General features: G+C 34.3%; 4 protein-coding genes across 7 annotated transcripts; 3 read left to right on the top strand and 1 right to left on the bottom strand.

The window, feature by feature from the left end:
* The first annotated feature begins 1,459 nt into the window (after nucleotides 1-1,459).
* On the top strand, nucleotides 1,460-4,576 carry LOC106777155 (transmembrane protein 64). Its single transcript, XM_014664685.2, has 4 exons — nucleotides 1,460-1,868; nucleotides 2,263-2,499; nucleotides 2,573-2,790; nucleotides 3,958-4,576. Exons 1-4 carry the CDS (start codon nucleotides 1,626-1,628, stop codon nucleotides 4,136-4,138), a joined length of 879 nt encoding a protein of 292 aa, XP_014520171.1. The 5' UTR covers nucleotides 1,460-1,625; the 3' UTR covers nucleotides 4,139-4,576.
* Nucleotides 4,577-8,782: 4,206 nt separating this feature from the next.
* Nucleotides 8,783-13,032, top strand: LOC106777953 (probable LRR receptor-like serine/threonine-protein kinase At1g12460). Its single transcript, XM_014665795.2, has 2 exons — nucleotides 8,783-11,013; nucleotides 11,100-13,032. Exons 1-2 carry the CDS (start codon nucleotides 9,851-9,853, stop codon nucleotides 12,592-12,594), a joined length of 2,658 nt encoding a protein of 885 aa, XP_014521281.1. The 5' UTR covers nucleotides 8,783-9,850; the 3' UTR covers nucleotides 12,595-13,032.
* A 387-nt stretch (nucleotides 13,033-13,419) lies between these two features.
* On the bottom strand, nucleotides 13,420-16,903 carry LOC106777961 (probable aminotransferase ACS10). Its single transcript, XM_014665805.2, has 4 exons — nucleotides 15,933-16,903; nucleotides 15,733-15,858; nucleotides 15,480-15,640; nucleotides 13,420-14,748 (listed from the first exon to the last, which is right to left on the bottom strand). The coding sequence occupies exons 1-4, from the start codon at nucleotides 16,284-16,286 to the stop codon at nucleotides 13,902-13,904; spliced, it is 1,488 nt and encodes a 495-aa protein (XP_014521291.1). The 5' UTR covers nucleotides 16,287-16,903; the 3' UTR covers nucleotides 13,420-13,901.
* Nucleotides 16,904-18,803: 1,900 nt separating this feature from the next.
* LOC106777231 (protein TPX2) lies at nucleotides 18,804-25,238 on the top strand. 4 transcript variants are annotated; one of them, XM_014664789.2, is made up of 18 exons: nucleotides 18,806-19,147; nucleotides 19,234-19,368; nucleotides 19,647-19,739; nucleotides 20,163-20,304; nucleotides 20,664-20,772; nucleotides 21,194-21,244; nucleotides 21,518-21,615; nucleotides 21,706-21,781; nucleotides 21,864-21,926; nucleotides 22,201-22,287; nucleotides 22,552-22,610; nucleotides 22,700-22,778; nucleotides 23,977-24,042; nucleotides 24,136-24,198; nucleotides 24,452-24,529; nucleotides 24,625-24,669; nucleotides 24,801-24,889; nucleotides 24,951-25,238. In XM_014664789.2, exons 1-18 carry the CDS (start codon nucleotides 18,958-18,960, stop codon nucleotides 24,952-24,954), a joined length of 1,527 nt encoding a protein of 508 aa, XP_014520275.1. In that variant the 5' UTR covers nucleotides 18,806-18,957; the 3' UTR covers nucleotides 24,955-25,238. The 4 variants fall into 4 exon arrangements, with proteins under 4 accessions (XP_022631561.1, XP_022631560.1, XP_014520275.1 ...); XM_014664788.2 differs by having other exon boundaries at nucleotides 18,807-19,147; nucleotides 24,965-25,238; XM_022775840.1 differs by lacking the exons at nucleotides 24,452-24,529; nucleotides 24,625-24,669 and having other exon boundaries at nucleotides 18,804-19,147.

Raw genomic sequence — 25,238 nt, 5'->3', positions numbered from 1 at the left:
TTTTATTTTTTCATTAAAAATATGAAAATGATATAAACATACAAGAAAAATAATTAATCTAATGAGTATCTTAACATCCGTAATAAAATTGAAGTTACATTTTAATAATATTTTAATTATATAATTATTTTATTATTTTAATATAATTTTTTTGTTTAACGATTTTAATTTTATAAAAGTTTTAGGTACGGTTATATATTTATATTGATGAAACGTTCGAAAGAGAAATTATAACGAAAAGAACAATAGTGAAACAGAGTTATAAACCATGACGTTAAAATAATGATTTTTGGAACTAAACGTTAACTTGGTTGAAATTTTGGTTCCTCTCTCATTATTCTAGTTGTCATTTGATTGATTTATTTGTCTATTAATATTTTCTATACGTTGAAATATTAGAAGTATGATCAATCTTTATGAGTTGTGAGAAAGTTTAAATTTTGTTCCTTCTTTTATTTTTGTAGTACGATTTTAATAAATTCTGTTTATTGTGTTTTTTTTTGGTGGATTTTAGTATAACTTTCTTTAACTAATGTGGCTGAAAAAAAAAAGGTATAATTTTCAATATTTAAGATTAACAAAATTTGAAAAAAAAAGTTTATCTATAATTTATTGATTGTATTTTTCTAATTTAAAAAAATATGAAAAATATAAGGACAACAAAATGAAAAGTAAAAAATATATTAATAAATTCTAAAAAATAAGAAAAAAAAAACACACGTTCCAATTTTAACGAGTAAAGTTTTAATATGAATAGAATATTTTATATATTTTTCACTTAATTAAGTTTTAACTAATATAAAATCAGATATCTTGAATTAAGTTTTATCATTAAAACTTTGTGTTATATTGTGTATATAAAATATATTTGATCTTTTACTTTTGTATTGTGTTATATTGGGCATCAACTTGTGTTTTTCTTTTTTCATATTTTCAAGATTCATTTTTGGAGAAATAATAAATAATTTGACAAAAGAGTTAGAGAAAATAAAAATAAAATGAATTAGTAAATTGCAAATGATAAAATAAAAGTAATAATTAGTTTATTTTGTTATGAAAAATTTCAAACGAACAATACTTAAATAAAAATTAAGAGAATAATTTATTTAAAAAAATTTAAATTTATTATATACTTACAAAGTTAATTAAGTTTATAATTTTTCTTGACAAAAATATTTTTTATTTATATAATTTTTAGAAACACGATATGTTTATTTTCAATTGTCTATATTTTTTTGTTTGTTTATTTTTTTTCCACATTTTTTGGTACTTATTTATTTTTCAACCATTATTTTTTGAAAAACAAACTATTTAGTTATTGTGGTGGAAAACAACAAAGAAAAGAAAGCAGACAGTGGGGCCCACATGGTCAAAACGGCAGCGTTTGTGTGACACTTGATTTGATTATATTAATATAGATATTATTACACATTATTACTATTTTTGTAATCTTCTTCCATCCGCACCTCCCTTCATTTTGCGGGAGTTAGCGGTTGCAGTTTGTGTTGTGCTCAATCCAAACCGTTACTGGGCCCCACAAATCGCTGAGACTGCGTTTAGTTTCATTCCGGTGGCGTTGAAGCCACCGTTGACACCGTCGAACCATCCTAGCCTTTCAAATTCCAATGACATATTTGGATGAGGATGGCATTAACGTCGACGGTGATCATACGAAGGATGTGATGCGTAATCACGGTGGAGGAGAGTACATCAAATTGAGGTGGGACCCCCAATCGGAGGCCACTATCAGCACCGAACAGAAAGGCTCGCGTATATGGTATTGGGTCAAATCGGGGCTCTGTTTCCTATGTCTGGGCTGCTTGGCTCTCCTTGCTGCCAAATGGGTTGGCCCATTGTTCTTAGAAAAGGTTTCATCTGATTCTTCCTTTCAAATGCCTTATGCATTGCGTTTGCATTTGCATATGCTTTTCTTGATTTTTGTTCTTTCAATGCAATGTGTTTTCGATGTTCACATCATTTGTAAATTTTACATGCACTTCCTCAAGTGTTTTTGGTGATGGTCTTTTTTCAGAATTGGAATTCCTTCTCGCTAATCTACATAATACAAGTTTTTTGTAATGATAAATTTAAGTTATAGATATAAAATTTCAATTCTGCCGGGGGAGAACGTGTTGGTAATATAAGGGATATAGACGAAACTTATTTTGAAAAGAGAATACATCACAAACATATTTTTTACTTGTAAATTACAATATTGAATGTTGAAATTTCTATCTCATGATGCATTGCTTTTATTTGCAGGCGATTATTCCGATGATAAATTGGGGGACGAACAGATTCAGTTCTCCGGAGCTAGCAGTTCTGGTGTTTGCTTCTGTAGCGCTATTCCCTACCCTAGTTATGCCATCCTCCCCTTCTATGTGGGTGGCTGGGATGACATTTGGTTATTGCTTTGGATTCTTGCTAATTATTAGTGCAGCAGCAATCGGAGTATCACTTCCTTTCTTGATCGGTTCAATCTTCCATCATAAAATTGAGGTACATGTGTTGTGACTTTAGATTAAGTTGATATCTATCTTCACACGTTTGCCTCACATGTGATTCTTTGTAGGAGTGGTTAGAAAAGTATCCAAAGAAAGCTTCTCTGCTAAGATGTGCTGGAGGGGGAAATTGGTTTCATCAATTTCGGGCAGTTGCTTTAATCAGGGTTTCTCCATTCCCATACATACTGTACAACTATTGTGCCGTGGCAACCCGTGTTAAGTATTGGCCTTACTTGATCGGATCCTTGGTAGGGATGGTGCCAGAAATATTTGTTTCAATCTATACGTAGGGTCTTCCTTCTTCTCTCACTCTCGCCAGTTTTACTACTCTATTTTTGTTACCCCTGGCCGTTTTCGTACTGGTTTACTTCTTGAATATCTAATAATTACGAGTAGATTTAGAAGTCGCCATGTGCATCAGAAAATATAGAAGATGACCAGTTTTTGCTCAATTTTGAGTGCATTACCATACTTTAGTAGTTGTTTAATTGGTTCAGATTACTTAGCCGGCCCCAATATGAGTATATTTCTCCATGGTAAGGATTATTTCAGAAAAAGACAATTTCTTAGACCTTGAGCCATCAATGGTTGATAATTGCTTCAATTAAGTATTATGACACCTGACATGATTGAGATTCTCCAACCTGCTTTACTATATATCCTTTGCTGTAAGCTGTAATATGTTATTGCTCATGATTTGTCAAGTAAAATAAATATATCTAGAAATGATTGAACGAATTAATTAATCTTAATAATAACTAATCCAGGTGTATTGGCCTAGTAGTGGGGAGGGATTTTGGAAGTTTAGGTTGTAAGTTGAAACATCAACTGTTTCAGTACGCCTAAAAAATATCTGTTGCTAAAATTGGCATAGTCTTTCTTTTTTACCTTTTTAATTTCGTATGTGCATAGATTTTTCTCACCTTTGGATTTTTCAATGCACGGAGTCTTTAATCATATAAAACTTCTTTATTTGTAATTCGGACCAAACTCATCGATTGTTTGTTGTTTTCAAAGTTTGTTCGTTGAACAGATTAATACGAGTTGATTCATTTCCATTCATAAATGTTACACTGTCATCTTTGAAACAAGTGCATCTTTTATTGTGTAAATGTTTTCGTTACTATTTCATAATATTCTTTGAGGAGTGATGTGTTATTGGTGAATGTTATGGTGTATTTCCTCTCACTGCCCTGCCCTGGGTCATCTGGAAAACTCAAATCTACTCGAACTGTAATTCCTTTGCTTGGCTTCATCTATCTCCATTCAAATATTTTTATCAGCTAACAGCAGTGATGATTTCCCTTAACTGATACTTTCGTGGTTGTATTTTGCCATTTATTCTATGTCGTTAGCCATTTCAAATGTTGATTTGTATATACTGTTTACAAAGATAGGAATTAAGAACTAATGATGCGGAATATCATATTAAATTCATTGTCTTCCACTGCAGGGGAATTTTGATAAAAACATTAGCGAATGCTAGACATCATCATCACACTCTTTCTGCTCCGGAAATTATCGTCAATGTTGTTGGCTTCTGCGTAACTGTTGGTACAATAATCTTTTTCACCGTCTATGCTAAGAGGAAGCTCAAGGAGTTACGAAAAGTGGATGATCTGCTTTTGAAATAATCCAGTAGGCTTAGTCTGGGTTTATTTGCTGGCTACACGAGGCAGTTATTACCATTATCCTATACTGGTACATATTGATAATGCACACGCACAGTCGAGTGAGGTTTAATTCATTAAGTAGCCTCATCTATGGGAGAGTTTAAGGTCAATTTTTTTAAAGGCTCGCCGCAGAACAGGCTAACACGGCTAAGATCACCATTTCTATTTCTATTTTCCATATGTTGCCTGCAATAACTGTTTTCTGTGGTGGTTCTTCTATCTCATTATGCATTAGCATGTTTGGATTCACATCTTGGATGTGATTTTTCACGTATTGAATGCGATATAAAAAAAAACTACCACATTCTGAATGCAAATTTTCTCATTCTCAATGGATTTCCAAACATGCTCTGTGTATTAATGAAATGAAATTCCAACTTTTGGAGTGGTCGTTTTTAACTCGCCAAGTTTTGTCCGTGTAAGTCATCAAGTATATGTTCTTGACTTGTCATGTGATCTATTGTTCAATGTTTTAGTCCTCTTCATCTTTTCATTTTTCTTCTAACATTTTGTTATCATGGAGAGCACAATAACCAATAATACATAAATGTTGCATATTACAAAGACTTATTTGTTCCACCTCTACCCACACTTCACTTGACCATTCTGAATTATTTTTGACTTGCTGGTTATGAATATATATATATATATATATATATATATATATATATATATATATATATATATATATATATATATATTTCTCTCGCATTATTTTCATTTTTTTATCTATTTATATTTACCATGTATTCTATTTCTTTCCTTTATCCAATATAAACTTTTGATGTGATTTGAAAAGCAAAACTATGACCGGGAGAAATGAGTTTGTGTGAGCCATGAATATCTTTTCGTACTCCTTAATGCTAGACCGTTTTAGATTCTCCCGTGTACGATATTTTGGGTTTAATGAACTGGATTCAGCTAAATTTCAATTGAATTTATTACATTTCTGTGTACGATTCACATGGGATTCGTTCATTTCCCTGAATTTGACTAGTTATATTAATGTTTCCTGTTTTTTTCCAGCTACATACTTGTCCACCAATGATCCCATATCTTCACTGATTTGTCGTATAGGTGTAGCTATCACATTCACAACTTTTTTCATTACTTGTAAAATCTAAACAATTTACTAAAGAAAACCTCCACGCAGGGAAACTGGACTATGCATGACACGCTTAATTAGCATAAATATCATTTACGGAGTGTTGGTTTGCGTAATGTCCAAATAACCCTTGTATTTGCGTAATCGTAGATGTTGTAGGTGGAATCGATTCTGGAGACAACATATTCGATTCCAACTCTGCAAAAGAAAACACAATGCAAATGTATTTGATTCCACTACCTGTCTATTCGATTCCAGCAAATGGTTTCTTCAATTCTAAAAAACGTATTTGGTTCAAGAAATATGTTATCCGGTTCTATGTTCACTTAAAAATCAAATAACCAAAAAAGTTCATAATAATGATAATAAAAAAAAATTATCTCTTTATAATAACTTTTTCAATTATATATAATATTAAAAATTATCATTTTATATTACTTATACTAAGATTATTTTTATAATTTTAAATTTGTAATAATTAAATTATTTTTTTTATTCAAGTTCCAATTTTGGTCGCCTCTCTTGTCCGATCACTACTCTACATGAACTAACAATATCAAATTTAATTATTTCTTTTCATTATAATAATAATTTTGTTAATTATTGTTATCTCCATCATCTTTTTGATGTTTACTAGAAGTCTAATCGTACATTTTTTTTCAGTTACCTTTTAATTTGTTTTGAGATTTTCTCAACTAAAATAAAAAGATACTTGTGATCACATTCTGACGTTCTAAATCAAATATGTCCGTATAATAATAAATACGTTTGATGAAAAGTGTTCATTTGTAGTACAATCATGAGTTTTTACTATATGGAAATTCATCTTATTTTATATAATATGTTATGATTTTTCCTTAATTCTTGATTAATTAGACCTAAGTTTACATTATGTATTAATCTTATTTGACATAATTGAACGACATAATATTCTGTCAATACCATCTACGTTCCCATCGAGACATTATCTTTTCAAATAAATAAACCATTAACGCTATGTTCGTTTGGAGGTAATTCACTATTCAGAATGATTTGCGCAGATAGATTTGCGATTAACTTTATGTTCGTTTTCATGGATTAGCATAGATTTGTGTGGATGGATTTGGAGGATATAAAAAAATTTCATTCCTCGCGCTGATAGAGAAGATTTGAAGGTGATTGTAATAAAATGTCACTTTTATCCCTGGTATGAAATAGCTTTTGCAGAGTTACATGCACTCCTCTGTAATAAAAATATTCATTCTAAGGATGGTTTTAATAATAATATATATTAATAATAAATATAATAATAATAATAAAACTAATAATAGTAATTATAAAATATTATATTATTATTTCAATTTACTAAATTATAATTTTTTTACATTTTAAAAAATAATTTTTATTTTTTTCTTCTAATAAATTTTTTTACAATTATATATAACATTAATAATTATCATCTTATATTATTTTTACTATTAAGGGTATTTTGGTAATCTTCAATTTTTATCAATTAAATAAATTTTTTTATCTATCACATCAATCAAATCCTACACTAATTCTCACAAACTTTACTTCCAAATTCACTCTCATTTACTTTCAAATCCACTCAAAGAAACAACAATTAATTCACCTTCAAATCCCCTCAAATTCTTCCACTCACTCTCCTTCAATTCCTCTCCCTCAAGAGAAGACACCCTAAGGCGTTGGGAATAACTAAATTCACTGTAAAAGTTTCTGTCTTTGGTTTCTAGTTAGCTTGATTTTTCTTATTAATACGAAATTACGTAAACAAAAAAAATTACATGTGGAGAAAATCATGTGTGTCTTGTGTAATGTACAGTCAACTACGAATTGAATTGATAGTGTATTATATTTCGAATTTGTCAACCATTCTGAAACTACATTGTGTTAAGAATCATACTTTAGATATCATATTAATAAGTAAGATTAAGTCTAATTTAATTTTATAAAATTAATTTGAAAAATGAAATTTATATTATATATATATATATTATAATTTATCTTTATATATTATAATTTCTAGAGATGAGGAAGGGTGTAATAAGCCATGAAATGTTTTGGAAAATTGAAAATAAGTGTAGATTTGAAGATTCCTTATATAAGTCAATCTTTCGAATTGTTATGAATTCTCGATCAGGTAAGAGACAATATAATGAACTGAAACATCTTTGTAGTCAGAGGAAAAGAAAATAAAAACAATTCTCATAATAACAGCGAGCGAAATGATAGCAGTCTAAACCGTGAAAACGAAGTGGTGAGAAGCTATACAAGTAAACCATTTGTATATTATAATTTGATCTTATTTTTAATCGATTTCATAACTTAACTTAACTGAAGTGGACCATTTGAATTTGTTCTCCTTTTGGTTGTATTTAGTGTTTGTTCATTCATAAAAAAGCGATAGAAGTCAGAATAACGCTTATTGAATATGTTACCTTAAAGTGTCCTTTAACAATTGTCTTAACGTGTATCCACTGTTTCACAAGTCTAAAAACACAGGTGCAAATGCGAAATCGATTGCAAAACGAAATGGGTTGTATGACGTGGATTCCATGAATGACATTGAAGTGTTTATGTCAGTTGGCCCTCTCATTTGTTTTCTTTTGGGGGACATGGCTCAATACTGGTGTGTACTCTTTCTGAGATGGAGGCCATATCTCATAGATTGATTATCTGCAACATTTTTTCTCTTTTAATTCAGAAATATTAACAAAAGAATTGAATCCACGAACTCTTTAACAATGAACTTTTAGACTAATTTCTCTCTTATAAGTTTAAGCATTTAATTTATGGAATGCTGAATTCAACAAGAAATTAGGGTTCTTTGTAATTTTTCAAAAGAGGTAGAAGGTAGAAGGATCCAAAGATTAGGAGGACCCCAGGACCACGATTTTATTTATTATTAAATGCATTTTCAAACAAAGGCACGATGGAAACCTACCTTTTGGAGACGTTGATTTATGCTTAGATGGTATTTCATTTGCAAAAGTTGGTCTTTTTAACCGTTGATTAAGTAAGAAAAAAATCCCTTTACATATAAAAGGAAAAGAAGAACAGAAGTGTAGAGATTCTTGTCCCTCTCTATGCTCAAATGCTAAAAGACAATTTTGAACAAAAGGGAATAACGTTTTAGAGAAGGACTTTTCAGACCCTTCAAATACGTAATAAACAAAATAAATAAATAAAACGTTTAGAACACTTAATTGGGAGGACCATCCTTTTTCAATTTCAATCGGACGGCCACAATCACCTATCATGACAAGTAAATGCCACGTGTCAAGAATCGGATCGCCTTTCTATTTTTGATAGAATATTGTGTAATAATTTCAGTAAAACAAAAAGACCAAATAATAATATTCATCAAAAATATAAAAAAACTGTAACAATCCTGCATTAAAATATAATATTTTTTTTTTCATAACTGTAAGCTTTGTAACGTCTGGTCCACTTTAAGCTTCTTTTAGATACATTGATTGTATGTTTTGATTAGTGAAAATTGAATAGAATTGTGAGAATGGAGAGCACAGGGTGGAAAGAGTAATTTTTGTTGAGTTGGGAGGTGGTAATTGCGAGGAATTCCTATGAAAAGAGTGGCGAAGGAAACGGATAGATAGAATAAAGGAAGGAGGGCCAGGAAACGGTACTACAGACAAAGAAACAGAGTCCTTAACTCTTTTGTTTTCCACTCTGATCTTCTTCTTCCTTCAACTTTTCTTTTATTTCTCCGCAATGATTCTACTAGATTACCCATCTCCTCTTGCATATTAAATGGGATGGTGTTGGAGATAGCGATGTGGGAGGTGGTGGCTTGGTTGGTAGGGAAGAATAAATGCCGGTTAAGAGAAGAAGGCCCTACACAACAATGCAAGACATGGTGGAGAGATTAGTAGCAGTAACTCCTCAAGCTCACAGACACAGATTGGGTTTTCATTGTTCAAGGGCATCATTGCCTTACAAAGTCTAGAGAGAGAAACACCCTCTCTCTCATGCACGTGCTTCACCCTTCATTTGGTGGCAATCTCTGAATTTATACATCACAATCTATTAAAAGAACTTTATTTAATTCCCTCCCACTGTCTCACCTGCTTCCTTTCCAGCAAAGGTACAGCCACCATTTCCACCTTCTTCATTTCATCACATTTACTCTTCTCTTCTCCCCCCCACTCCACCCTGCCCTCCATTCCTTCTCTCTCTTTCTCTCCAAAAGCACCCATTTTTATGTCACCCCACAATCAATCAACCATTAAAAAACACGGAACACGGCATGGGCATTATTGAATCTTTCTTCTTCATGCTTATACGGAGAACCATGAAGGAAAAAACAGTGAGAGACTAAAGGGTACTGTTTTTATTCTTTTTTTTTTTGGGTTTGTTTCTCTCTCCTGCAATTCCAGTCTTCTGAATGAGAATGCTCCCCGTCGGTGATGATCGTGATGTTTTGTTTCTTATTGGACCGAATTTACGATTACCTGGAACTTTGTAGCTGAGGAAGCAACACCTCAGAATCGACTCTGGTTCGGTTGTGACAGCTATGATGTCAAAGGGGTGATCACATTGTTTCGAGCATGAGAAGACACCGTGCTATTCATCTCTCTCATGCTCTACTGTGCACCTTTTTTTATTGTCTTGTGACAGCTTCTGCAGTGACTGAGAAGGAAATTTTGCTTGAATTCAAAGGTAACATCACGGACGATCCACGCGCCAGCTTGAGTTCGTGGGTTTCAAGTGGGAACCCGTGCAACGATTACAAAGGCGTTTCGTGTAACTCTGAAGGGTTTGTGGAGAGAATCGTGCTGTGGAACACTAGCTTGGGAGGGGTGTTATCCTCGTCACTTTCGGGGTTGAAGAGGTTGAGGATATTGACGTTGTTCGGAAACCGTTTCTCGGGTGGTATTCCAGAAGGGTATGGTGATCTTCACTCACTGTGGAAGATCAATTTGAGTTCCAATGCTTTATCTGGTTCTATCCCCGAGTTCATTGGTGATTTGCCTAGCATTCGGTTTCTAGATTTATCCAAGAATGGCTTCACTGGGGAGATACCTTTGGCTTTGTTTCGGCACTGCTACAAAACAAGGTTCGTTTCTCTTTCTCATAACAACCTCGCCGGTTCAATTCCTGCCTCCTTGGTAAACTGCTTTAACCTTGAAGGCTTTGATTTCTCCTTCAACAACCTTAGTGGAGTTGTCCCTTCCGGGCTTTGTGGCATTCCAAGGTTGTCATATGTGTCGCTGAGAAACAATGCCTTGTCAGGGAGCGTGCAGGAGCTCATTTCCTCATGCCAAAGTCTGGAACATTTGGATTTTGGAAGTAACAGGTTCACTGATTTGGCACCGTTCAGTGTCCTTGAAATGCAAAATCTTACCTATCTCAATTTATCGTATAATGGGTTTGGTGGACATATTCCTGAGATCAGTTCCTGTAGTGGGAGATTGCAAATCTTGGATGCTTCGGGGAATCTTTTAGATGGGGAGATTCCCACGAGCATAACAAAATGCAAGAGCCTAAAACTCTTGGCGTTGGAATTGAATAGGCTGGAGGGGAATATCCCAGTGGATATTCAGGAACTGCGGGGACTAATTGTTATCAAATTGGGTAATAATTCCATTGGTGGAATGATCCCCAAGGGCTTTGGCAGCGTCGAGCTTCTTGAATTGCTGGATTTGCACAATCTGAACCTCATTGGCCAAATTCCTGATGATATAAGCAATTGCAAGTTTCTTCTTGGGCTGTGAGTTTTATATCTTTCTCTAACTGCTCTGTATTATGTTAAACCCTCTGAATAAAATCTTAGTTCATTCTTTTATGTTGCTGCAGGGACCTTTCTGGTAATAAATTAGAAGGTGAGATTCCTCAGACTCTTTACAACTTGACAAACCTGGAATCCCTTAACCTACATCATAACGAGCTTAATGGAAGCATCCCCCCAAGCCTAGGAAACCTATCAAGGATTCAATACCTAGATCTTTCACATAATTCACTTTCTGGCCCAATCCCTACTTCCCTTGGAAATTTAAATAACTTGACACATTTTGATCTCTCATTCAATAATCTGTCTGGTTTCATTCCTGAGATTGCAAACATACAGCGTTTTGGTGCATCTGCATTTTCCAATAATCCTTTTCTCTGTGGTCGTCCTTTGGACACCCCTTGCCTGGTAAACGGAGCTACATCGCCTTCATCTCCTGGGAAGGCTAAAGTTCTAAGCACCTCAGCAATCGTTGCAATTGTTGCTGCAGCTGTAATTCTCACCGGGGTTTGTTTGGTGACCATCATGAATATGGCGGCACGTGGTAGAAAAAAACAGGATGATCAGATTATGATTGTTGAGAGCACCCCTCTTGGGTCAACAGATTCAAATCTTATAATTGGAAAGCTGGTTCTCTTCAGCAAAAGTTTACCATCAAAATATGAAGATTGGGAGGCAGGTACCAAAGCATTGCTTGATAAAGAGTCTTTGATAGGTGGCGGATCAATTGGTACGGTCTACCGAACTGATTTTGAAGGCGGGATCTCAATTGCAGTGAAGAAGCTCGAGACTATGGGAAGGATTAGAAACCAGGAGGAATTTGAGCATGAAATTGGGCGACTAGGCAATCTTCAACACCCAAATTTAGTTGCTTTTCAAGGTTATTATTGGTCCTCTTCAATGCATTTGATTCTATCAGAGTTTGTCCCAAATGGGAATCTCTATGATAATCTACATGGGTTGGGCTATGCTGGAACCAGTACTAGTAGAGGAAACAGGGAATTATATTGGTCTAGAAGGTTTCAAATTGCAGTGGGAACCGCAAGAGCCCTTGCTTATCTCCACCATGACTGTAGACCCCCAATTCTTCATCTCAACATTAAATCCTCTAACATACTCCTAGATGACAAGTATGAACCTAAGTTGTCTGATTATGGATTAGGAAAGTTACTTCCCATTTTGGATAATTATGGTTTGACCAAATTCCACAATGCTGTGGGATATGTTGCACCAGAGTTGGCTCAAGGGCTGAGGCAGAGTGAGAAATGTGATGTTTACAGTTTTGGAGTCATTCTTTTGGAGCTGGTTACAGGGAGGAAGCCTGTGGAAAGTCCAACCACAAATGAGGTGGTGGTCTTGTGTGAATATGTAAGAGGTTTGTTAGAGACTAGCTCAGCTTCAGATTGCTTTGACAGAAATTTACTGGGCTTTACTGAGAACGAATTAATTCAGGTTATGAGATTGGGACTAATTTGTACTTCGGAGGATCCTTTAAGGAGACCAAGCATGGCTGAGGTTGTCCAGGTCCTTGAGTCCATTAGAAATGGATTAGATTCCCATTAATCAGTTATAGCTTTTCCATGCTGTGCAGCTCAGAATTGAAGTGATTGCTTAATTTGTTAAATTCTTCATGGACAGGAGGTATCAGATTTAGGCATTTAGGCATACATGGAAGGAGATTTGGATCAGGATCGGCTGTGTGTGCAAGAGGGCAAGGGATAAGGATGTTACTCGGGCATTCAAAACGTAGAAAAGACGAAAGATAAAAAATTCTTTTGTATTCTTTTTTATATTGCCATTATTTTTTTCATAAATTTGTAACTTCTGCAAATAAGGGCATTTGTTTATTCCATTACTTCTCGTGCTTTCAAAAAGTCTTGTTATTCATTTCCTACTAATTCTGTTTCGGCTTCGGTAACATGTCATGAGGGATAAACCACTGTATGTGAAAATGTGGGAGATCACACATATCTTTTAATGATATGACTAAAATAGAGTATATATCCTAGTGCAAATTTCATCTCAGTTATATGACTTTTTGTAGTCTTTATCTTTTCTTTCTGCCTCTGCCTTTTCCCCCATGAGCAAATGCATGTCTGTCATTACCATAAAAAAATTGTTTTTCTTTGTATGAAGACCATGTCTAGTGGCTCAGAGCAAACAAAACTACTTTTGCTTAGGTTCTCTGCCGAATTTGCTATCAACATTAGATTTGATCCGTCTTTTTGAAGAGGAGCTCATATGATAAAACGACTTCAAGGAGATACATAATCTAAAATCACATAAAGATTATTAGAGTATATTATGGATGTAAATCTTACCAACATTGATTTTAAAATACTACATTAGGACTACACCAGCTTCCAAGAAGGATATTTTGTTAAAGTCTGCCCTTATAAATTTTTAATTATCACATCAAATATAAGATATACAATTGGACTTTCGTACTAAAATTTACAAAAAAAAAAAAAAAGAATGTGATTCTCTATTATAAGTTTACAGAATAAAAAATAAAAAAACTACTATCATGCCCATAAGTTCATAACAAAAGGAGTTTCTATCTTTCTTTTCACATTCTCCTCTCGTTCCAAGTTGAGCATTCTCCTTTGATTGCATCAATTTGAAGACATCAGAAATAATCTACAAGGTTCTGACTACACATTGAAATATTTTAGTCTGGAAGCGTAGGTTTTTAAAAATACAATTTACAACCTATCATTTTGAAGCAACTCCATTGTATAACAACATATCATCCAACTCCCCTTGGTGATTGATTATTCCTACGAGGATGATGCTGGGTTCTCCAAAAGAATAAAGAATCAATAAACCAACTAAATTTGCGGCACTAATTGACCGCACATAAACTGTGTTCACTTTGTGGAGTCGGAAATTCTCCAAATCCGTTTCATCACTACAGAAACATCCTTTTCAGTGGATGTAGCAAAACAAAAACGAAACCATCCAGGTTCAATACAGTGACATGAAGAACCCGGGGTAACATTGATCTTGACAACATTCAACAATTTATCCCACAGCTCAAGCTCCCCCTTTTCACTGTAAGACCGAATCAACCTGCTCATGTCAGCCCAGCAGCAAAAACCACCACAGCTCTTAGTGCACTCAATCCCCAACTGCTTTAATCCTGTCACAAATATATTATACATTTTCTGCATCCTCAATCTATTAACCTCAATAAACTTTTGCATAAAACTTGTATCTGAAAGCATGGAGATAAGCAATCTTTGAGTTGGGACAGAAACAGTGGAGAACCTTGCCAATTTGCTAGAAGCAGCCACGACATCGTCATTATAGGAGTAGATGGCACCCGCCTTCAAGCCTGGAACAGAAAGCTCATTGGATAAATCAAACACTATATGAACTCTGTCCCGGTCATGATCTTCTGCCTCCATTATTTCTGCCATGCTCACAAATTCTTCATTACCATAAGAAGAGCCTGCAAACATTTCACTGGAGATTATATGAATGTTCTTCTCTCTAGCAAAGTCCAAAAGATCCAACAGTGTTTCCCGATTCAACAATTTTCCAGCAGGATCCGAGGGGTTGGTTATTATAATTCCACGAACTTTTTGACCACGCATCTTTGCTTGATTGAAGGTTCTCTCAAGTGAAGTTATACTTAAATTGAAGTCATCAGCGCTGCGACAGGGAACAGGTACTATCTCAGCTCCAGTGCGCCATTTTACAACCTCGTCAAAACTGCATATTGTGTATAAAAGTGAAAAATAATACATACACAATTTTTTCATAATTTTATTTAACACATCAATCATTTATATTTTATTATTGTATTATAATATAATTGTCAAACCACTATTTAATTTTAATGTATTTTTTCCTTTCATTGTAAAGTTAAAAGGATAATGATACCTATTCAACAATTTCTATTTCTTTTTATCTTTTTAATCTTATCAAAGTATATATTTTATAACATCTTTAAGATGATAAAAATGATAACATTTTCATCAACAAAAGAAATTTAAATATGAATAAGACGAAAAGGTTGTTAGTTAAGGTTGTTGGGTTAATTAATATAGTAGTACATCTCATCCTGCAGTCTATCACTTTTTCTTTTATTCTTTTTCTTTTTGATGTGCATAAACTTTTGGGATCCACATGAAATATCTTCCTTTTTTGTTAAAAAGAAGAAGAAAAACTCTGGAACCATAATGACATTTAAAGTAAAAATCTTGTGGTAAAATGCTATTACACTCCCAATATAAAGCCTGTTAAGGTTTGAAAAACTGGACGTGACTCAGATTATGACCACAAATATCATTTTAGAGTTTCGGCAACTCCAGTGCGGTGACATAGGCCATTATTTATACTATCATGACATGGATCAGGACAAAACTGCCACTGTAGTTCCAACTTAAAACCTTTTCTGCAACATAAAATGAGGAATTGAGAGATTGGGAAGTGATTGTTACCCGGGGCTAAGAGGCGTGGGAACAAGAAATGCATTTCCGTTATCTGCTAGGCAGAAGCTCAGAATCTCAATGGCAGAGGAAGCACCTGCAGTCAGTACCATTCGCGAAGTGTTGAAGAAAATGGGCTTTTCCAAAACTTGACACATGAAACCAGCCACAGCCTGCAGGGTTAGTGGATCAACAGAGATTGTTTGTTCATCCAACGTTTTCATCAACAATCCCTTCATCCCATAAAGAAACAGACAAGAATTACCGCTTTGAGCTCCATCAATCCATCGAGAGGTTGGTAGGGAGCAATCCTGGAAATGGTGAGAGGTGTCCCCAATATAGCAGCGCTTCCGTTGCAGTGAATCCAATCTTGAATTAAATCAAGAGATAGCTACAACAAGCGATACATAACAGAGTGAATTACAGCTCAATAGAGAAAAAAAGAGATGAGAAAAAGTGACTCACGGTGTTTTGGTGCAAAGAAAGTTGAATAACTCCATCGGGATTATGAGTTTCATGATAGGGATCATCAGCAACCTTGTCGAAACCAAGATGGAAAGAAGAGTTAGTAGCGGTTATGGAATTGGCGCGAGGGGAGACGTAAGCAGAGGCAGAAGCGTGCCTTGCGGTGAGAGATAAAGTACGGTGGAAGGTGGTGGAATCCTCCTTATGGTTGTGGGAAGGTGGTGGTTGGTGGTGACGTGTCTTGGTTTTGAAGAAGAGTTGAAGAAAGTAGAAGAGGGCACAAGGAATGACGGAACCCCAGAAAAGACCTCCTGTGCCTTGAACAACCCCTTGTAGAGGCACTATCACTCTCATCTCTCTCCTGCTATTCCTCTAAAACCATTTCTCTGTTCTGTTACTCACGCAAGCCAATGCAATACGAAACAAAGTCTTGTTTTTCTTGTTAGTAGCGTGTGGACACTGAACTCAACACAAACACGATCAATATTGAATATACTCTAATCTCTTTCTTTCGGATATTCTCAGCGCCACAATTTCTCCCTCTTTTTACCCTATCACCTCTATTTTACTCACTATCATCTTTTCCCGCAAACTCTGTATCTTTACGAAATAATAATGTGGAATGAATACACATAAAATCAACCAATGCATTTCCTTTTACCATAGCTAAAATGGATGAAATGAAAATTTAAACTATAAACGTGCAGTATTCAGAATTCATGGTGTGGCCAATTGGTTTATGCACCGTTCAATTTGTTGGTTGATTAGAAAGATAGATAGAGAGTTGCGACGTAGGGCAAAGAGTTTATCATGAATAGTGAGAAGAACAATGGGCAAAATGAACGGCGGATATGAAACACATACGTGAAGTAAAGAAACAAAAAGAGTGTCTGGGCCACAAAATGACATTGCTTGCGCACAAATGATGCAATGATTCAGGTAGAAGAGGAGAAGCAGACAAAACACCATCTAGTGGAGGAATGAATAACCTCTGCAAATCATAAAACACGTAATCTCAGGCATTCCATTTCAATTTTATATACATTATTACATAATAAGTTTTACTACAAATGGAAAGGAATCACACATTCAAACTAATTGAAATGTTACTAAAATTTCAAACAAGTTATTTCCACAAATCTCTTTCTTCCATATAATTAATTAAAATTCTTTCTTATTCACACTCTTAATTGGATAATGTCTAATGATATTAATGGTATCCGGCCTGCTATTCTTTATGTTCATATGGCCATAAGTTACATACTGTATATCTATTGTCGGATTAGTGATTCATGATCGTTATCATATCGTCCTTAAGATCTTTCATCTGTGCATATAAAACAGACGTGGACGTTTGCGGTTGAGGGTTGGATCAGATTCCAGTTGCGTGTAAACTTATTTATTGCTATCAAACAAACCATTCACCATAGCATGCCCCAAATCTCAATATACCACACACTCTTTTTTTTAATGTGAAAATGGTAAATTAGTTTTAATATAAATTATATAAATCACAATTTAACCTGAATAAATTTAAATATACTTATATAAACTTGATTAAAATCAGTTTAAATTTATTATTAAAAATCAATTCAATCTTAGGAAAAAGTATAGCAATTTTATCATAATCCATTTCTAATCCTCCACACCAATTTGTTAGTTGTATTTAAAGTATAGAAGCATTGACAATATTTAAACTATAGAAATAAGTATCTGTTTATAACAGTATATATACATTATCTCTCATTTCCAAGAAGCTCTTTGTCCTCTTTACTATCTCACTGAATCAAAGTTCTTCCAAAAGCTGCTAACTTCACACTGAATTTCTGCAACTCTGATTTTATCAAAATATACAAAGATTATGCGTTGGCTTCAAAAGAATCGAGAATCCAAGGAAAGTTTCCAAGGACAAGTTTCCAAGAACAAGTTAACGGTGGATAAGGATGAATTTTTGACCTTGTGTAGAAAAATATCCAATTCGTCTGCTACTAGCCATAGATATTTACAAATTTTCATAAAAAAATAAATTTTTTTCCTTCATTTCTCCATAATTTAATTCTTGGCTAGGGGCTACACCGTTGTACACGTGTTTGTGTAGAGTTTGAAAAGTAAAGTACTAAATTAAATATGCTCCTAGTTTTTAAAAATATATGTAATTTTTAATTTTTATTTTTATTTATTTCTAATTTTTTAGTTTGGTCAAGTGTTTAGTACTAAGAAAAACAATAAAATCTTTCCACTTAAAAATGAAATATTATAATCGTCTTTCATTTAGATTGCAAGAGTTAACTCATTGTATATCATAAACTGACAGAAGGAAATTAATTTTTCAAATATTGTGATGTAAAGTGACTATTCCTGAATTCAGCCAAGGATAGCTTGGTAAAAGACGAAATAGGGATTGTGAAAATAAAAAAGGATGTGCGATCATCAATGGCCACCTTTTCTTTGGTTTGCATGTCTGTGTTACCCGGCCCGGCCCAGCCCAAGAAGGAAGAAATAGAGCCGTTGGGATATGATGGATAACGAAAGGTGAAGGAGGGAGCGCCGAAATTGCAGAGTCTGAGGAGTGTGACCACAGATGACGCAGCCCAAAGCACAGCTTCCCTTCAAATTGTAGGGCAAGGGCGAATCCGTCCAAACACACTGTCCCACACAATTCAAATTTTGGATCGTTGGTCGTTACTCACTTACCTCATGCGGGTCCCACACTAACCAGACAAACAAGATTACAAAACCGATGTCTTCCCATTTCTGTTTTACACTAATCTTAATTATCATCTAATTAAAATAATAATATAATACTTATCCCTGTGGCTGTGGTGTAATTACGAAACCTCAACACTCAACTGAAACACTTCAAGAGTGGCACTGCCATCCTTTCTTTCAGTTCGCGAGTTTGAACGCACACAAAACGTTTATTTACAATAAATTAAATTAAATATAATACAATATAATAATGATGATGGCGGTGCGATTTGACATTTGAACCAAAACCTATCTCTTCGACGAAGAAGGTACGGCAATGATGATGATGACGACGGAGGAGGAAGACATGGAGATAGAAGAGTCACAGGTGTTTGTTGCTCATGAGATTGATTTGGATTATGAGTTCGACGCAGTTCGATTCTTCGATTTCAGCGTGCAAGAAACTCCTGATCAAGCTCGCCAAGCTCAACTCTGGTTTCAATCCGCCGTCAGCTACCCTCCTTCCCGTCCGTTGAACCCTCTCTTTCTTCCTTTCTTTCGTACCTCTTCATAAATGCTCGTTGTTTGCTAATCACTCCTTTTTTTTTTTCAGCTTTTGTGGTGAAGCTAGTGGTGAGAGAGGACGAATCAGAGGGTCTGGAATGCGCAACCACCGTTCACGGTGCCAAGCCTAACAATGTTCCGTCGGGGATTGGATTTTCGCGCTCCGTTTTTCACTATGACGGTGGTATGCAACTACTCTCGTGCTCAGTCTGAATTGTTGTGCGCATTTGTCACTTCCGTATTTAACTTTATGCTCATCTTGATCCTTATTTTTCAAAACGACATTCACTTTGACCCAATCCTTTTTACGCAAAAGGATTAGGGATTAATGTGAGAATTTTGTAAAGGACTATTCTGAACTACATTTGCAATGTCAGGAATAGAAGGAGAGTTGGCTCCAATTTTCTACTAATAAATATTTTAGAAGGAGAGCTCACTGATGTATTTTTTTCTACTCGCCAGGTTCAAAAGGAGGGGATGAGAGCGGGAACATCTCTGCCTTGCTGAGTGGAGTTCCACGGGATGTTAACGGGAAACTATTACAAGTAACTCCAGGTAACCAATCTTATAGATGGCGTGATGATAGATTTGCTGAGTAAGGAAAGACAGTTTTTAAGAAAAAAAAAAATGCTGATATAGCACCTTGTGAGCCTTCCCCAAGCATCAACTGATTGCTTGCACCACTTTAAATTTGGCTTCATGAAAAATAAAATTCTTTAAACCCAATCCGTAGTCCTAGGCAATCATACTGTTGTATGATTACAAACCTGGTGGTCTATGCTGAAATTAATATCTAGTTCTAAGCAATTTTGTTTTTAAACTTTAGTTTTTTCTAATCTATAATTCATTAGATTCTTTTTCTATTATTTAGGACATTATGTTTTTTGCATTTTTCTCTAAGTTTTATTCCTCTTACTCTATATCTCGAACTGTTTTTTTCCACCATTTTGAGTTTGACATCCAATTATATCTTTGCAGGACTGACCTTTAGTAGCAAGACAATCAATGGCAATTTGAGTTCAAAAGTTAAACCTTCTGCCATGAAGGGTTCAACACTAATGAAACCTACTGCTAGTCAGTTGGCTAAGCAAAATCGGCCCCATCAAATTGTTAGCTCGAGGTAATCATTGGAGAAACTTAACCCTTTCTCAAGATTCAAGGCGTGAATTATTAGTAAAAATCAAACAATCAAGCACCACTTAATTAGTTGGCAAGCTCCTTTTTTAAATTAATTATATCACTGCATTTTGCCATGAGATATATTTTTTCTCAAACATGGTGCACTTATTTAAATGCTTTATTGCTTGGATGGTCACTCTGTCCATATGTGCCGGAGTATAACTGCATTTAGTCCCTACTTACTCTCAAGTGCTGTGATGTTTTATGGTACAACTGTAGTATCTAGCTTTCCAATCCATGGATGTCAAAAAACTGTTTTTCCTTATTTCATCTACAACTCAACTATTCCTTTGTCCTCAGGTTTCAGAAAGTACAAGATGGCAACAAAAAAATGAATTTGTCTACGTCTTTTGGCACAGAGTGTCAAGCTCCCAAACGACAGAAATTAGAAGGTGGCAGTTTGCACAAGGTCTGTACATTTGACTAATCTTCTGCCTGTAATTATCTTGTAGCTGAAGTGGTAACTGTTACTTATGTCTCTGCTTGAATGTTTGGATATAAGTCAGAAATTGAACGTTTAGTGTTGATGATACATTTGTGGTTAAAATTTTGTTTCTGCTCTCAATGAGTTGTTGATGATACATTTGTGGTTAAATATTCTTTTCCTTCTAATGTATCAGAAATGCTTTAAGAAAGTTATGAGAACTTAGTATCTTTTCGTGGTAAACAGTTACATTATAGATTATTAGAATTAATTTTGGCTCCGTGTTTGCTGGGTAGCTTGGAAGTACTTGAAACCATGAACTGAGAATTTAAATGTGTCTTTTGCCAGCATTCCATTTACTTTTGTCATGGCAGTTGAAATTGCTTACTGTATCTTCTTATGATAGGTTGGTGATGTGAAGCAGCAAGTTAATTTTGTCCACAAGGCACCTAAGAAGGTGAGGACTGTGATGCAGACTGCTTGCGTAGATTGTACATGTCAAATATTATTGCTCATATTCTGTCCCGTGTACTTTTTGTTGTTATTCATTATTGCTTTCCCTATTTGATTTCTTCTTGTAAACAAAGAACAAAAATTCCATCCTCATTGTTTTGCAAATTTGAATAGCTAAAGTAGTTATTAAATTTCTCAGGGCAAAGGGGACCATATTTAATTAGGGATTGAAAATAGGTCACATGATGGTGCTCTATAAATCTGCATATTCTTTCAGGTTGCAAGTGTTGATCAAAATTGTGGACATTCCAAGCTGAAGATTACAATTCCTAGAGAGCCTGACTTAGAAACAGCTCACAGAGCACAAAGGATTAGGTTTGTTATTGTAGTGTACTAAAATCTTTGTGAAGATCATTTTCTCCACTCACATAATTGAACTCAATTTATTACACATGTGCTTTCCAGACCTAAAAATGCTGCAGAGGCAGAAGTTGTGACAGTGGCAGCCCCCAGATTCAAAGCCCGGCCATTAAACAGAAAAGTTGGTACTTGCTGTGTTTAGGTTCATTTTTCTTGTAACCTTTTTACATCACTTTCCCTAACTAGTTATGCTCATAATCTAGATCCTAAATGCTCCTTCGTTACCATTTTCCAAGAGGAGCACACCACGATTGCCTGAATTTCAAGTAAGCTCTTGACACTTCCTTTTGTACTTCATCCGGTTTCATTACCATTTCGTCACGCAGAGCATGCAAAGAGAAACATAAGTTGAAACTGTGTGTTTCAAGTACAACATGGACTTGATATTTATTTGGTGAATATAAGAAACACAAAGATTCAGTTTTCCTAATTATTATACACACACACTAAATACAATAATACAGTAAGTGGAAAAGAATTGAATTACCAGAGACAGCATTGTTTATCTTGCTCATGTTTCTTTTATCTCTTGCTTCTCAGGAATTTCATCTGAAGACACAGGAGAGGGCCATGCAGCATACATCTGCGTCTTCATCATCTTCACTTCATTGCAATGATTCAAATAAGGTTAATTTAGCTCCCACAATTTTAAATAGTAATATTATTGTCTCTTTACATATTGTATTATTTGATCAGTCCAATCTCATTCATTTTCCTTGTATCCAATATACAAATTACATTGGTTATGAAATTTCTGAAGCTGCAATAGCTTGTGATTTTTTACCTGGATTTTCTTGCTTTAGTTTTTTGTTACAAAATATAGATATGTGAAACAATTGTTTCAAGATAGAGGAGAATAGTATCTGGGAAATTGAACTTTACTGGTTGCAGGATTTGGACAAACCTACCACTGTTTGTGCTCAAGAAAATAGAATCGGGGATTTGAGAAGGTACTGTGATGATAAATGCAGAATTAACATTCTAACTCAATAAATCATGTAGCAATGGTCTAACTTCAAAATACTTGCTTTGCACACAGGCCATCTGCCATGGGTGCTTCAAAGCATGATGGGTTGGATTTTGCACATAGTTTTAAAGCTCGGCCTCTTAATAAGAAGGTAACCAGATATTAGCAATGTATTTGGTATGAACATACCTGGACTTCTGTCCTACAAAGAAATGAAACAATAAACTTTAAATTATATTCCTGTTGTTGTATGAGTTAAGATTTTAAAATCTCCTACTTTTAACCAATCATATATCTTCAAAAAAATAGTTTATACAATTTTTTTATCACTTTAAGAGATCTATATAAGTCAATTGCATAACGAATTGGTTTTTTTTATCATAAAATATGTGTATATCTATCATTCGTACAAACACAGTTTCAGTCCCAAGTTATATTACTAGTCAAACTAATTCTTGGTGGAAAACAAACTGGCCCTTGGTCTTCAAAGTAATTCAATTTCATGTAGAAAAGCAGTTATTTTGAAAATAAGAACTTTGTTATCATCATTATATTATATAATATACTTGTCATCTGTATCTAGACTACTAAAGAATGTTGATTTAGTGTCTGGCTCAATTTTCTTAGAACTTAAAAGGTAAGTTAAAATTAAAAATACTCGAAATGTAAGTTAAAGATTTTGGTATTTCTGTAACTGTTTAAACTTAAAAGATAATATTTCAAGTTGAAATAAAGAAGGAAAAAGAAGTCGAAATCCAAAGCTGCCAAAACTAGCTTTTGTAAGAGTTCCCTTTTAAACAGAGAATTAATTTTTTTTTATAAGTTTCATATCTTAAAATTCTGTTTGGCAAAACTTCTCCTTTTAAGGAGAAACAAAACCCATCCAAGTTATAGCCAGGCTCTACCACCATAGTGGGTGGTCCGGTTGACATTTATTATACGTTTGTGGGCTAGTTTTACTTATGAACTGTATCTTATTTTCATTTTCCCTTGTAATTTTTTTTGTGAATTCAGAAGATATTTATTTAGGATTAACATAAAGTTATTTCTTTAACATTTTGTCTACCTTTGAAACTCAAGTTATTATATTGAATCTCAAACTCAAAATAAATAATGTAAATAAAAGTATGATAACCTCTGCTTAAAAAACCTTCTTTTGCTTGTGATTTTTCTGTATTTGAAATAGTTTGATTTGTGAAAGATGTGTCGATGAAAAAGTGGGGGGATTCACGTGATTTTCTATAAGAATAGTTCATTTTCATTCTCTTACCTGCATCAAGTATGTTCTACCTTTCTTTCCACTATTATTTGTTTGATCTGCTGTGATACGAACGGTATTGTCCGTGCAGATTCTTTCAAGTAAAGGAGATATTGGTGTTTTCCGGAACAGAAAGCAGGAAACCACTGTGCCAATGGTGAGTTGGTTTGCTTGTTTTTTCACCCTTTAATAATAACGGTAGTATGGTTAAAGAACTTATCTATATCACATCTTGCTTCAATTCTTACAGGGATTTAACTTCCATACGGAAAAGAGGATTCAGCATAACCCACCAATTGAACTCTTTAGCAAGGTGAATTAAGGCTAATCTTTTTATTGTTCCTTTTATGTATATATATATATATATATATATATATATATATATATATATATATATATATATATATATATATATATATATATATTGCTATACTGGAATTTCTTTTAATTTACTCCTGAGCTATTTTGCATGACCGGTTCTTCACTTAATCTGTACTTTTACTTTTTAATTCAAGATATCTAATTCCATATACTCTCATTCATTTTCTATTTTAAAATGTTAGCAGATGTCCATAACATCAGAAGTCCAGTCAAATAATGGATCTAACTTGAAACTGCCTCGGCATTCTAAAGTGTTTAGAGAGGTTTTCCTTCTATAATTTTGAATTGAATAGAACGGTCATGAATTGTTTTTCATTTGTCTTGGTATCATACTGAGTTGTTTCTTTCTGGGTGTAAGGATTCAAAAGAAAATATAGGGAGTTCTTTTCATGGGAATGCAAAGGTAATATAGCTCTGCATGAAGAATACATTTAGCCCTTGATTTTTATTCATATCCATTTTTGTTTCTTCCCGTTCAAGTTTGAATGCTTTTCATGTTAAATATTCATCTTTTAGCTGACACAATTGGTGTAGGAAACGCCTTTCATATTTGGAGGAAAGCAAATTCATAGTAGGAGAGAAGGCTGCGACCCTGAACCCGGTACTCTGTTAACTGCGAGGAGGTATGCATAATTGCTGCTGCTGCTGTTTATGTTCAGTATTGGCTATATTATCCACTTTCAGCTGAAATGGTGCAGGAGCTTGGGTATTCGATGACGGCAATATAAACATTGGTCAATGTGCAAGATAGCTGGGAAAATATGTCTACTGAGTTGAACTTCAATTATGACATAGCTGAGTCTAACAGGAACTTAACAACTTCTCTCAGATTTTTTCAAGTACACAGAATCTTAGAAAATTACTGTTAGGACAGAAGTTAGCATACTAAATTCTGCATCACTTGTATCTTGTAAAACTTCCCCTAGATCACAATCCGTTAATAAAATCGTTAACAGGTATTACTTAGCTGAA

This window comes from Vigna radiata, chromosome 11 (genome assembly GCF_000741045.1).
Source record: "Vigna radiata var. radiata cultivar VC1973A chromosome 11, Vradiata_ver6, whole genome shotgun sequence".
In the NCBI taxonomy this organism is placed as follows: Eukaryota; Viridiplantae; Streptophyta; class Magnoliopsida; order Fabales; family Fabaceae; genus Vigna; species Vigna radiata.
This window is presented reverse-complemented; position numbering and strand designations above follow the sequence as displayed.

Bases quoted from the DNA above. Each gene is read 5' to 3' on its own strand.
- LOC106777155 (XM_014664685.2), top strand. From the start codon at position 1,626: ATGACATATTTGGATGAGGATGGCATTAACGTCGACGGTGATCATACG. The intron at 1,869-2,262 runs GTTTCATCTGAT...TTTTATTTGCAG, and splicing joins GCCCATTGTTCTTAGAAAAG to GCGATTATTCCGATGATAAA. The intron at 2,791-3,957 runs GTAGGGTCTTCC...CTTCCACTGCAG, and splicing joins ATATTTGTTTCAATCTATAC to GGGAATTTTGATAAAAACAT.
- LOC106777953 (XM_014665795.2), top strand. From the start codon at position 9,851: ATGAGAAGACACCGTGCTATTCATCTCTCTCATGCTCTACTGTGCACC. The intron at 11,014-11,099 runs GTGAGTTTTATA...ATGTTGCTGCAG, and splicing joins TGCAAGTTTCTTCTTGGGCT to GGACCTTTCTGGTAATAAAT.
- LOC106777961 (XM_014665805.2), bottom strand. From the start codon at position 16,286: ATGAGAGTGATAGTGCCTCTACAAGGGGTTGTTCAAGGCACAGGAGGT. The intron at 15,859-15,932 runs GTGAGTCACTTT...CGCTTGTTGTAG, and splicing joins TTTCTTTGCACCAAAACACC to CTATCTCTTGATTTAATTCA. The intron at 15,641-15,732 runs GTAATTCTTGTC...CTAACCCTGCAG, and splicing joins GATTGATGGAGCTCAAAGCG to GCTGTGGCTGGTTTCATGTG.
- LOC106777231 (XM_014664788.2), top strand. From the start codon at position 18,958: ATGATGATGATGACGACGGAGGAGGAAGACATGGAGATAGAAGAGTCA. The intron at 21,782-21,863 runs GTTGGTACTTGC...CTCATAATCTAG, and splicing joins CCCGGCCATTAAACAGAAAA to ATCCTAAATGCTCCTTCGTT. The intron at 24,670-24,800 runs GTAATATAGCTC...CAATTGGTGTAG, and splicing joins CTTTTCATGGGAATGCAAAG to GAAACGCCTTTCATATTTGG.